At 40.7% G+C, this 13,586-nt stretch overlaps 1 protein-coding gene across 1 annotated transcript in view; it reads left to right on the forward strand.

Annotated features, from left to right (window-relative positions):
• LOC124711494 (serine/threonine-protein kinase SIK3) overlaps positions 1-13,586 on the forward strand; it is a 523,642-nt gene that overhangs the window by 428,527 nt on the left and 81,529 nt on the right. The window contains exons 10-12 of the mRNA XM_047241604.1: positions 95-229; positions 1,459-1,642; positions 10,232-10,344. Of these exons, the coding sequence (XP_047097560.1) occupies positions 95-229; positions 1,459-1,642; positions 10,232-10,344 (432 nt within the window). The remainder of the gene's footprint in view (positions 1-94; positions 230-1,458; positions 1,643-10,231; positions 10,345-13,586) is intronic.

Here is a 13,586-nt window from a genome sequence, read left to right on the forward strand (position 1 = left end):
TAGTCACTACTTGGTTGCAAACTGGACCTCTCAGACAAGGAAAATGTTGTCAACCATTATACAGAGGGAAGAGATTAAATTTTTTTGTTCACAGTTTGGAGATGTTGACATGCCTATGGAATCTGAATCAGAGGAAACCTCACGACAACCAAGAAGTGGTTCTGGAGTGGATCGGTACCTAACTGCAAGGAGACACACAGTTGGGCCAGGAGATACAGCTCACGAGCAGGTTAGAAAATGAAACTTCTACAATGAAAATAATAATTTTCTAGAATTAATCAGTTTGCTAACTTACACTTATTTTGTAATATTTATTGCTTGTAATTTGCTGTGTAGAATAACATGCAGAAGAATTCATTTTCTGGTAGAGTCCATAAATATAGAATGAGAGCGAGCTTGTGGTTGCTTAGGTTTAAATTGGCCTCAGGTGAGAAGTCAGCTGGAGATATTGCATCCCTTCATTGTAAGTGCACTTGCCAGACAACGACATAATGACACTCACTGACAGTTTGCTTACATCAATGCATCTGGTGGTGTCACTAGAGTAGGAATTGTGTAACGTGTGGAAGAATTTTGCCAACAGATATCACAATATAAAGAGATCAGCAAAGTGGGAAAGGCTTTATGAGAAGCCTAGGAGAGAGGAAGGCAACGAAAGAGGTCTGCCAAAAGTGACCAGTGCCATAATAGTAGATATTTCTAAAATGGATTTTCTGGAGCACAGTATTGTAAGTAAATGAAAGATGAGCTGGAACAAAACAGAAGAAGAATGATCCAGAGATACTTGAAATCATAAGATACGGAAGGAAATTAATTAAAAATGAGATAGGCAAAAAAGGTACTTTAAGAAAGAAATCAAACATTTTCCACATGAAAAGGAAGATTAGTAAGATGACGTACTCTCAGGCATGCAGAAAGAGTTAACTTGGTGCTGAAAATAGAAGGAACAGAGAAACAGTAGGGTCAGTCAGTAGAATACGTAATATAGATTATCAAACTTATTCGGTGTGGTAGGTATTGAGAAATAAGAAGATTCAGTTACCCATAATGAAATGGAGGGCAGCGTGAAACCAGTTGAAAGACTAATGACTTGCTGTTTCTGCTTTAAAGCACTGTAATTTAAAAGTTTCACTTATTTTTATGTATTCATAACTGTACAAAGTGGAAGAAAATTTTTGGTGGCCAGTGTGTAACAGGATTTACTGATTTATGTGTGACTATTTCTGTGATAAAGATGTGTAAAGTTAGTTGTTATTTATTGTACCAGTATCACATGAGGCTATAGCCACAACAACTGCTATATTGTAGAGTTATGAAAATTATTGCTGTAATGTCACATATGATGTATTATGTCGCACGTGACATACTTCTGTATCCGAGAATGCCTCAAAAGAAGTTTCGGAGACATGATCCTCGGCCAAAGATTTGTGTGACAGTGTGCGGTACACATCTTTGCAGGTGCTGGAGGCGCACTACATCGGACTGGACGCAGGTGCAGGTGGTGCCATGCAGCAGCTCAACATCCTGCCCAACACGAACCTGCCACTGAACATTCCGCTCGTGCAGCACCAGCCACCGCAGAACTTCAGCATCAAGGACCAGCACCTGCTGAAGCCTCCCACTGTCATGGGGGCCAGTGAGTGTACTGTCGCTTCTCACATCTTGTTAAACTTCTTTATCCTTAGCTGTGCTTGCAACTACTTGTTGTGGGTGTTTCAAGTCTTTATTGAGGTTGCTCATATTAAATCTTGTTGGACATACATTATTATGGAGATAAATTACTGCCTGAGACTTTTATTTGTTTTGTGGTCATCACCCTTCTGGCTTGCCACGACTTCACCTCCTGTGTAATCCTCTTCATCTCGTGGTAGCAACTGCACCTGACATCCTGAATTATTTGTTGTGTGTATTCCAAGCTCTGTCTTCCACTACAGTTTTTACCCTCTACGGGTCTGAATAGAACCACGGAAGTTATTCCCCAGTGTCTTAAAACGTGCCCTATTGTCCAATCCCTTCTTTTTGTCAGTGTTATCCGTACATTCCTTCCCTTGCCAAGTCTGTGGTGATGCTCCTTATTCCTTATCTTCACCAGTCTACCTAATTTTCAATAACCTGCTGGGGCAGCACATCTCAAACACTTTGATTATCTTCTTTTCCAGATTTCCCATAGTCCGTGATTCCCTTCCACACAATGCTGTGTTCCAAACATACATTTCAGTTACTCCTCATTACTTTCCTTTCTTTGGTGTACCTCCAACCCACATTTTATGCCCATTAGACGGTTCATTTAATTCATTCTTCACTTTCCCTGTGGCTTTTAATGCCTCTCCTCAACTTTTCTTTTATTTGTACTGTTGGTTCTAAATTATTAGAAAGTACTTTGATTCAGATCAAACTGGAAACCTCATCATATGTACAGCACAATTAGCACTCACAGCACTGTACCTATCCTACTAACGGGCTATAGAAAAGGGACAGATTTTTCAATAACCAGATAAATTCTAATGTTCCATTTTGACAGATTTCACATGCTTCAATAAATAGGCTTAAAGTGTAACACCATAACTCACAACTCTGTTTCTGAAACTATTAAAGACCCATCTACTGGAAGAAGAAACAGACAGTATGTTTGTAAATATATGTGCAACATTTTTGCACACTCAGGTAGTTGATAATGGTGTGCTATTGGCTGAACAGTTGAGTTGTCATTTCTGTTTCTATGGACATTATTTTGACATCTGACCCATCTTGAGGTTCTGTGAGTTGTGTTATTTTATATTCTTGCTACAAGGAATCCAAGCAGTCTGGCTATAGTACAAGCAGTGAGTACGCATTACGACACTACTCGCAACATCTGAAGAAGATGACTGAGTTGCTCATCAAAATATCATACAGAAAAATAGAAATACACTGTTAATGTTTCATACTAACTGTTCAACTAGCTTGTATTCTTTCTCTGCATAGTAAAGCTCGAAACAAAGTTCCATACATAGAAATGATAATTCTCGACAAAATCCTTGGTAGTTATGAATAAACTATAAATTACTAATTAATCAAGGACAAATATTACAACTCGGCAGGGAATTAGCATTCCTGTGATGAATAGTTCTCAAATTTCACAAAACACACACAAAAAAAAAGGTAGCAGAGGAATGCACGATTTCAGCTGGTATCACTGGCATTAAAAAATTCAACACTCAATGATGTTTCTATTAATTTTTACTTTGTGTATTCGTAGTTCTTACAGTGTGGGGGTGTTTCTTCCAAGTGTCAGTATTCCAACATCTTTCTTTGGTTAGAAGAACCTTTGTACAGTCCAGCAATAAACTCATGTAATCGATATACATGACATTTTTCTGAAAATTTCATTGCTAAGAACAGACGGCTGTACATCAGCTACTCCCAATTCCATCTTTCATGTCAGCTGGTGTATTTCAGTAATCAGCATCTCATCAGGTACTAGTTATTTTGGTGGACTGCTTTTATTCATTTACTATGGTGGAAAATAATATTTTAGACCTTGTAGCTACAAACAGGCCTAACCCTATCAACAGTGTCAATGTAGAGGAAAGGATCAGTGATTGTGAAGTCATCACAGTGATATTGGTTACTAAAGTTAATAAATCCTAATTACAGAGTGAATGGGCATCAGGGTTCATAAAGAGACATAGACAGTTGTTTCTCCGTCACTCCATTTGCGAGTGGAACATGAAAGTGAATGACTAACAGTGGTACAAAGTACCTTCCACCATGCACCATATGATGGCTTGTGGAGTTTGTATGTAGATGTGGGTGTAGAAAGTGTAACGTCATTTGAAAACTTAATAGTAACATATTTTTACCATCTGGCAAGTGATTTTAGGATGCCAGACTTCCTGACTTTACCAGATGGATTTAATTTGTGAGTTAATTGTAAGGCCAGTTTGTTAATTTTATAAAAACTTACATTTGTATTTATACTGCACTAATTTTGTATATTTGATATGTGAGACTATTGGTAGTTGTTAAAGTGTGCTATGGAGCTGATTGCAATTGTTCAAATTCCCTCTGTGATCAAATGCAATAAATATTTTACTTGAAATATGAGGGATGGTTTAAACAGGTAATCAGTCATTGATAAAGTTTTCTACATACAAGGTATGTTCTGAAAATAATGGCAATTTTTAGTTTTTGGAAAGAATTTCATTTATATCTCTATATCAGTGTTACTCCCAATATTATGAAAAGAACAGACTGGAACCCACAATAAAGATGAAACATTGAGTTGCAGAGAAGCACGCAAAAAGACTGTTAAACATGAGCCTTTGGCCAAAGCCTTCTTCAGAAAAGAGAAAACACACACACACACACACACACACACACACACACACACACACACACACACACACACACACACACATTTTCACACAAGTAAGCACCCATCTTGCACACGTGGCCAGTATCTTTGGCTGCTAAGAGCAAACTGCAGCTTATTTGTCAAATGAAAGCAGCAGTCTGGAGGGGGCAAAGAAGGGGCAGGGATAGCAACACACAGATGGCAGAAGATGAGAACGCTGACTGGCAGTGCGTACAGTGATTAGTGGCAGCAGAATGAGGCTGCCAGATGCAGTGTCAGGAAGGTGTGAGGGAGGGAGAAAGGTGGGAGGGTAGGGAATTGGTAGCAGAAAAGGAGAGGAGCAGAGAAGGGGAAAAAGATCAGTGGGCGCATTGGCGGAGAGTGCTTTCATTGAGGGTGGAAGGACATGAATTGTGAAGAGGTGATACAATAGAGGGGGCAGAATCCGTTGGGTGGAGGTCAGGGGACAGTAGGTTACTGTACGATGAGACCAGGATAATTTTGGGAGTGGGGAACATGTTGTAACAAAAATGCCAGTCTGCATAGTTCAGAAAAATAGGGTGGTAGAGGGGAGGATCCAGATGGCCCGGGTTATGAAGCAGCTATTGAAATTGAGCATGTTACATTAAGCTGCATGTCGTTCCACAGGATGTGCCACTTTGCTCTTGGCCTCAATGTGGTGGTGGTGGCCATTGATTCTGGTAGATGGCTGGTTGGTAGTCATACCAATATAAAAAGTTGTGCAATGATTGTAGCAGAGATGATATGTGATATAGCTGCTTTCACTGGTGACCTGGCTCTGATGGGGTAGGATGAGATTGTGACAGGACTGGAATAAGGAGTACTGTATTGGTGGATTGGCCAGGTCTTTCAGCTGGGTCTTCCACAGGGATATGATGCCTGTGGCAGGGGTTGTGATTGGGAGTGGCATTGGAATGGAGTAGGATGTTGTTGAGGTTGGGTAGGTGATGGAACCCCTCTTTAGGAGGGGTGGATGGGTTTTGTGTAGGATATTCCTTACTTCAGGGCATCATGATAGATAACCAAAGCCTTGGCGAAGGTTATGGTTCAGTTGCTCCACTTAGGGATGGTAACTGATAATGAAGTGGGGATGCCTTCCTAGATGTCTGTTGTGATAGTGGGACAATTTGGTGAGTGTGTGGATGTGGCACGGGAAATTTCTTTGCCAGCTAGGATTGGGGATAGTGTCTGTCTGTGAAGGCCTTTGTGAGACCTTCAGCATACTGTGCAGGGGAATTCTTGTCATTACATATACACCAACCGGGAGTGACTAAAATGTAGGAGAGGAATATTTTAGTATGAAAGGGATGGAAACTGTTGAAATGCTAGTAGTATTGGTGGTTGGTGGTTTCAATGTCGACAGAGGTGTGGATGGAACCCTCAGAGGGAGGAAATCATCATCCAAAAAGGTGGCATGCTGGCTTGAGAAGAACTGAGAGAAATGGTGAGAGAGAAGGTGTTGAGGACATGAAGAAATGGGGATATGGTGTCCTGGCCCTGAGCCCAGATCTTGAAGATATCTTCAGTGAACCGGAATCAGACCCAGGCTTTTGGAGGCTTGGAAGGTTTTCTCTAGATGGCCCATAAAGAGGTTGGCATAGGAGGGTGTCATGCAGAGAGTGCGTGATGGTGCCACGGATTTGTTTGTATACCTGCTCATCGAAGGAGAAGTAGCTATGTGTTAGGATAAAGGTAGTAAGGGGAACGAGGAATGAGGTAGTGAGTTTGGAGTCTGCTCCCTCACCCAGTATGCTGAAGTTTTTACAAAGACCTTCACACAGAGTGAGGTGGCGCAGTGATTAGTACATTGGACTCACATTTGGGAGAACGACGGCTCATACACATGCCCAGCCATCCTGATTTCCTTAAATCACTTCAGGCAAATGCCGGGATGGTTCCTTTGAAAGGGCACAGCTGACTTCCTTACCCATCATTGCCTCATCCGATTGGACTGATGAACTCGCTGTTTGGTCCCCTCTCCCCAACCAACCAAGCAATCGAAACCTTTACAGGCAGCCACTATCTCCCAAATCTAGTCCACAAACATTTCCTGTGCCACATCTCAACACACCCCCAGTCCTCCCACTGTCCCTAACAGTTGGGTACAAAGGAGTGTCCTCTTTGTCACCCAATACCAGCTCGGACTGAAATATTTGAACCATAACCTTTGTCAGGGTCTAATCAAAGTTCTGACAAGAATGTGGTTCAGATGCTTTGAAATGAGGGACATCCTACCCAAGATCCCTCCCACCACTCTTAAAGTTATTGTATTTGGGACCTTTCACAATCAATTGTAATTCTTAATTTCTGGAATGAAAGTTGTGCTTTCAAAAAGAAAAAAAAAAGAAAAATTGTGAACTGCACAGAATGGACTTCCTGTACTACTTTGTCCAAGAACAAATATTTCATTCTGTGGAGTATAGGACTTTACGTAAGTTGTACCTTATATAATTATAGATTTAAAACTGCCATTTTGGAATACAAGAAACTGATTGTGTAATTTAGCCATTGATTTTAAGCAACTGTTTTGTTCCTTGAGTAGTTGGATTTGGTTGTGTAAACAGGCTTTAGCATAGTTCCAAATTAACTTTTCATTTGGGAACATCTGATTGAAGTGTATCTTTCCAATGATTTTAACACCTTAACATTTTTTTATATGTGAAAACTGCCTTAACTGCTACCAGCAAGAATCCACTCCATCTCCCAAAGATACATCTTCCTGGCATGTTGATTAATCTGTGAAGGTCCTTACCTAAGAACTGAAACATTTTTGAAGAAGATGTGCATTTGAAATGTATTTTGGCACAACAAAAAATACTATCAAACTGAGAGTAGACAGATTTAAGTTTTTCATTTATTACAATCTCAATTTTGATAAGAACAGTCATAGTGACTACTATGGAACGTAACTTAGTTTGCGATACCTTACAAAGTCCAACAGAAATAATCAATCAAAAGATTTTGTTGCATAAGTAGTAACAATGGCATATTATTGATAAACAGTCATTCCTGTATCTTCATTACACTCCATTTTGTGTGAAATAATCTTGATTGTTACAAAAGTCAACTAAACTCTCGGACAACAAATGTAAATGAGCCATTTCCTGAAACATGCATGCATCATTTAAAATGAAAGCTGCAGCTTGCAGTGTGAAAAACTGGAATTAAAGTATCACAACATCATAATGTCGGTGGTAAAAAGTGTGTACTCATGCAGACAGGGAATTTGAAATGTAACTAACACTGCAGGAGAAATCTAATTTATCGAAGACAATTAAAAAACTCAGAAGTAGGAGGGGGAAGACTTGAAAGGCAATTTATTGTTGGGAAACAATCAAACTAGTAGGAGCACATAAAATTTGTCCAAAATTCTATTTTTACCGGGAAAGCAGGAATTTTTTCATCAGTACGAAATACATTTACTCATTTGGATCAAAATATCAAATTAAGTTCATCAATCTGTGTGTCTCATGTGGCACACAGCAGCCTACAGTGTTTATTGTGCCTGGCCACTTTCAGACACGCAGCCCACAGATTCTACGGGCTTTGTACTAAATGCGTTTCCGAGTTGAGTGAGTGGGATGTAAAAGCAGGGTTACTGGCAAGCTCATGGCATGCCACCAACTGGAGCTTTATTGCTTATTGTGAGAAGAAGGAATGAAAGGATACTTACAGAATGTCATTGTTTTTTAACATTATGCTGTATGGCAGAACTGACACTGGAAGCACCAGCACAAGCTTTTGTACTCTGGCTGGAGGTGTAGAGTGTGAGAGGGCTACTGCGACCAGTGTTTTTACCATTTCCTGGGACATCACATAAGGATTCCATGAAACTTGCATGTAGTTACTGACAACATGGAAGAATGCAGGTAAAAAATAAATAAATAAAAATTAAAGCCCGTATAAAATTAACAATTAATTCCTGCTTCAAATTACTAATTTGGATAGTCATTACAAAGACAACACTTCCAGTGGAGAAGGCTGTATTTGATGACAATTCTGCAAACGGCAAACTCGACATGAAAGAAATGTTGTATGGGGCATGGCAAGTACATATACAATTCTTCTTTTACATACTGAGGTCAGGTGATTATCTTGAAGAGAGATAAGAACCCATATTTTAGAGCTGAGGGACAATGTGGATTCTTTCTTTTCAGATCACAGTTTCAAATTGAATGACTGGGTGTTTGATAAAAATTAAATGCTTCCAATTCCCCTTTGAATTTCGTTTTTATGCAGATGGATGAACTTAATTTGACACTTTGAAGAAAATGAGGAAATGTATTTGCTACTGATGGAAAAATTCCTGCTTTCCAGAAGAAAATAGAATTTTTGGACAGTTTATATGCCTCCTACTGCTCTGATTGCTTCCCAATAATAAGTGGCGGGTGAGAAGAAGAGGGGGTTGGAATAAAGGATACATTTTTCTGAAGAAGTTATTCAACACCTGAAAAGTTTGAATGAAGTTTCTAAACCATATTTTAAAAATGAAAAGCAGATTAAATATCAAAATGAGTTGTGGATTAAAAGCCCCTTTATTGTCAGTGTTTGACCATGTCAGCAAGGATATTAAACTTTTATTGGATTGGCATGTGATAAAGGACTGGAAAAGATTGTAAGTAATTCTGTTAGCTGAATTCTGGGGCAGTTTAAAAACAAATATCTTAAACTGTTGCAAAAGACCATGTTTGTACTTTTACTGTTTGCAACTGCATGTATGTTCTTAACAGGGTTCTCAGCTTGTGTGTTGACAAAAAATAAATATGCCACAGACTAAATACCAAACCTGTCATGAGAATCCAACTTTCATCTGTAAAGCCTAATATTAAGTTTTCCTAATAAGAACCAGTAATTCTTCATGTCATTACAGTTTAAATTTAATAGTGCCATTTTATCATGTATTTTAAATTTGAGTTAATTTTGAAATTACTTTTGGTTAAAATATTTGAAGTGATTGTCATTTTTGTTGAAAGTAATCCATTTGCAGAATTTTCCATGTAAAATATACTGTAGATCAAATCTGGGGTTCCAGAGTAAAAGTGGGCATTAAAAATGGGCTCCCTTTATAAGGAGATTAGGAAATGCCAGTACTGATGGTAAGTTTAATGACACCAAAATGTGAAGCTCAGCGTTCCAATTTGCAACACTTTTATAATTGTAATTTGTCACAACTTTCATCATAATAATGTGCTCAAAAGGAAATAGGTCCAGTAGCGTCAGTGAAGCCTCTCTATATATTTGCAAGTAGCAGCCACATGTTTCTTACTGAAATTTATTGTGGAAATGCAAAATAGGTGAGTCGAAGCAGTTTAGTAGTAGTACAGATTTATCTCTAGCCTCAGACACCACCTGGTTTCAGTTAAACTGCAGCCACTCACTTTCTAGTCAAAAAAGAGCATGTCAGGTGCATGTTATGCGATCGAATTGAAGTCTGAAGCAACACGCGACGTGAACACGACACTTCCCTTCATGTGTGGTTGCTACGTCCACCTCAACTGTCACCGTCCATGCCCAGTTGCCAGGTGTAGCTGATACTGAGTTAAATTACTCACCAAAGTGGTGTTATACTGGCATAAAAAATTTGTACACATTTTGCTTCAGCTCTTTTTTTAAGAATTTATTTTGTTCAGAGGTGGAAGGTGTAGGTAATTTGGAACAGTTCAGGATGGCAGTCCTAGTTTAATGCATACATTTCTGATAAATTAATATGTGAGATATATCTCTGTAGTTCATATGTTATGGGATGTGCAGAAAAGAGTTTACTTGCAGGCTATCGCAGTTGAAACAGTTTACTAGTGACAGTTAATTATAAATGAGTCCTCCAACTTTGTCAGCAGCAATTCTTTACTCAGGTAAAATTTGTGATTTTGGCAGTTGGTGGTTTCGGTCGACGAGCATCGGATGGGGGAGCGAACCTGCAGATGTTTTTCAGTCGTCAGATGGAAGGCGTGTGGAGCCAACCGGGCAGTCAGGAGCACCTCCAGCTTGTAAGTGTGGTCAGCTCTCCCAGAGTTGTTTCTGCTTCATTCTTGTGATTAAGTCTCTCTCTCTCTCTCTCTCTCTCTCTCTCTCTCTCTCTCACCCCTCCCCCCCCCCCCCCCCCCCCCCTCTCTCTCTCTCTCTCTCTCTCTCTCTCTCTCTCTCTCTCTCTTCACTCTCTCTCTCTCCTCCCCCCCCCTTCTCCCCCTTTCTCTATCTATCTCTCCCCCCCTCTCTCTATCTCTACCTACCTATCTGTGTACCTATCTACAATGTAGGAAAAAATGGATTGCTACTTACCTTAAAGAATACATATTAAGGTGCAGACAATTAAAAGACACTTACATAGAGTTTTTGGGCCACACCCTTCATCGAGAGAAGAGAAAAATACACATTGTTCATATATACAAGCAGTCACACACCATGTACATGACTGCTACCTCCAGGCATTCTGGCCGAAGATGCTGGAGTTGGTGGTCATGTGTGCATGAGGTATGTTTACTTGTGTGTATGAATGCTGTGTGTTTTTCTCTTTTGCTGATGAAGGCTGTTGCTAAAGGCTCTAAGTAAGTGTCTTTTAATTGTGCCTGTCTGCAGCTTAAGGTGTCTTGTTTATGGTAAGTAGCAAAACTATCTCTTCCTACATTTTTGCTATTCCTACCTGGAGTTTCCATTGTTTTATCTATCTATCTCTCTTTAATGTCAATAGTTTTGTCATCCAGACTGAAAAATCCTACAGTAGAATTAATAGCAGCCGTGTATTATTTTAACGCCCACCCAGATAGCCGCACACACCATTCGTACACACGAGCAAGCATACGCAATGCACACACGACTGCCACCTCCAGCATCTCGGGCCAGAATGCCCAGAGGTGGCTGTCAGGATTCAGAGAGGCCTGCCCTGTATCAAAAATACCCAGCGGATTAACAGTGACAGGCATTGTGCCGATGAACCAGTATGTGATTTTTAGGCAGTTTGCCACATCTGACTAGATGAGTACCTGTCTGGTATGCACATCCTGCCTCAGTTACGTGAATTGCAGACGTTTCAAAAAGTCACATGTTTCATATTGGAAGATGTACAAATTACCACAGGGGTGGGGGGTCAGTGGGTAGCAATAGAGGGGCACGTGGACACCCTCTGCCACAAGCAGTGCCATACCTGCATTAACTTGCCAAAATGCCAAGCCTGTGAAGATCTGGGATAACACCAGGAGAAGGAATATGGAGATTATGTTATTATAACACAATGGTAGTCAGCTTGGCCTCAAGTGGGAGTTCCAGCTGTTGCGTTGGATGGTAGGCAGTGGGGTTTTTAAAAACACTGTCATTAGGTTTTTCATATACATGTGACATAATGTATGTGGTAGGTAATACTTTATAAATTTTGTAAAGGAAATATACACATGAACCATTACAGTGCAACCAGTGGGTAGTTAGAAAATTCTGCTACTAACAATAACTATGGAAAAGACAGGTTGGTATTCACCATAAAAATGACACATTGAGTTGCAGACAGGCACAACAAAAAGCCTGATACACATTAAGCTTTCAGCCAAAGGAAATCATTCACACAAGCGAGCAGACCTCGCAACATGTGGACCGCTATCTCTGGCTGCTCAGGCTAGACTGAACATGAAACATGTCAAACTGAAGCAACAATCTGTAGTGGAGTGGGGAAGAGGGGAGTGTAAGTAGGGTGCGGGTGGGGAAAGAGGAAACAGTGCTGCCTGGTGATGTGTGCAGGGACTAAAAGTGGCAAAATCGTGAGGGCTGTGGGGAACATAAAACGGTGAGGGGGGGGGGGGGGGGGAGATCAGTGGTGGCATTGGCAGAGAGCAGTGCACAGTGAGGTTAGGGGACATGAGTTGGGAGTAGATGATAGGGCAAAAGGGGCAAAAATGTTTGGGTGGATGTTACAGAGACAGTAGGTTACCATAAGTTGAGGACCGGATGATTTTAGAAATTGCTAAAACGGAGTCCTATATCTCTGTTCCTTATATGTTGCCTATACTATGGAATCCTCCCAAGCAGCCTAACATAAATGCTCCTTTCTGTGGATCCCAACCCTCCTTTCACAATTACCTTCACCTTTTCAGTTTCTGTCAGTCCCTGACACGCTCACAAATCTGACACTGCAAAAACACATCTCCATGGCTCATACATCCCAGGACCATCTCTGCTCCCTCCACAAGATACTTTTAGTGTGCAATTACTACTACATACATCATGTCTCTGAAATTAGATCCCTTACATTCCAGCACCTGGAAGAGCACTCAACACACCACTTTCATACGTTATCCAATCTACTGACATCCTGCTGCTGCCTTGGTGCGTGACTATCCAGGCTTCTGACCTACCCACAGTGTTCCTCCTCACCAATGCCCCACAGCACTCAGATCCTACCTAGCTCATCTTTTCATCTTGCCACATCTGCCAAAGCTCCCTTCCAAAACACCACTAGATCCGGAGCCAAAACAATCCCCCAACACTGTTATTACCCTTTCCACAAAATCCTTCAGCTCCACAGAAGTTTCAGTTCTACCTCAAAGGCCTCACAGCCCTCACCTTCAGACGTACAGCCAAAAAAATTTAACCATGTTGAAATTGTCAAAAACCTACCACTCCTTCTGGTCACTGCAGTGGGAACACTTCTTTGCACCACCAACATCTCCAACCAAATCCTAACATTGAACCCTGCCTCTCCCAGTTGAAACTAACATCCAACCATGATTCTCCCACCCTTCCACCTAATCAGCCCCCGTTTACCTTCGAGGAATTCCCTTCCTCCAACCTGGGATCACCATTCTTCCCTAGGTCTCTTCCTAAGTACACCAACCTTTCAGCAGAAGACATGGCAGCAATACATAGCCTCAGAACAGATCCTGACCTAATGATCCAACCTGGTGGCAAAGGTTCCACTACTTTTGTCATGAATCTCAGTGACTACCTGGCAGAAGGCCCTCTGCCAATTGTCTAACTCCTCCACCTATAAACTCAGTGACAGTGGTCCATTCCAGAAGCCCATTACAACCTCCAATCCCTGCTTAAAAGCGTTAGGCCCTTGTCAGATCTCTTCTTTGAATATTTTTCCATTCTCATCCTTATCACACACCCAACACACCCACCTTCTGCATTTTCCCCAAAATCCACAAACTCAACAGTCCCTGGACATCCCATTTGTAGCTATTTATTATGCTCCTGCAGGAAGAATTTTGGCCTTCATTGACCAACATTTTCCAAACTATTG

This window comes from Schistocerca piceifrons, chromosome 8, assembly GCF_021461385.2.
Source record: "Schistocerca piceifrons isolate TAMUIC-IGC-003096 chromosome 8, iqSchPice1.1, whole genome shotgun sequence".
NCBI lineage: Eukaryota > Metazoa > Arthropoda > Insecta > Orthoptera > Acrididae > Schistocerca > Schistocerca piceifrons.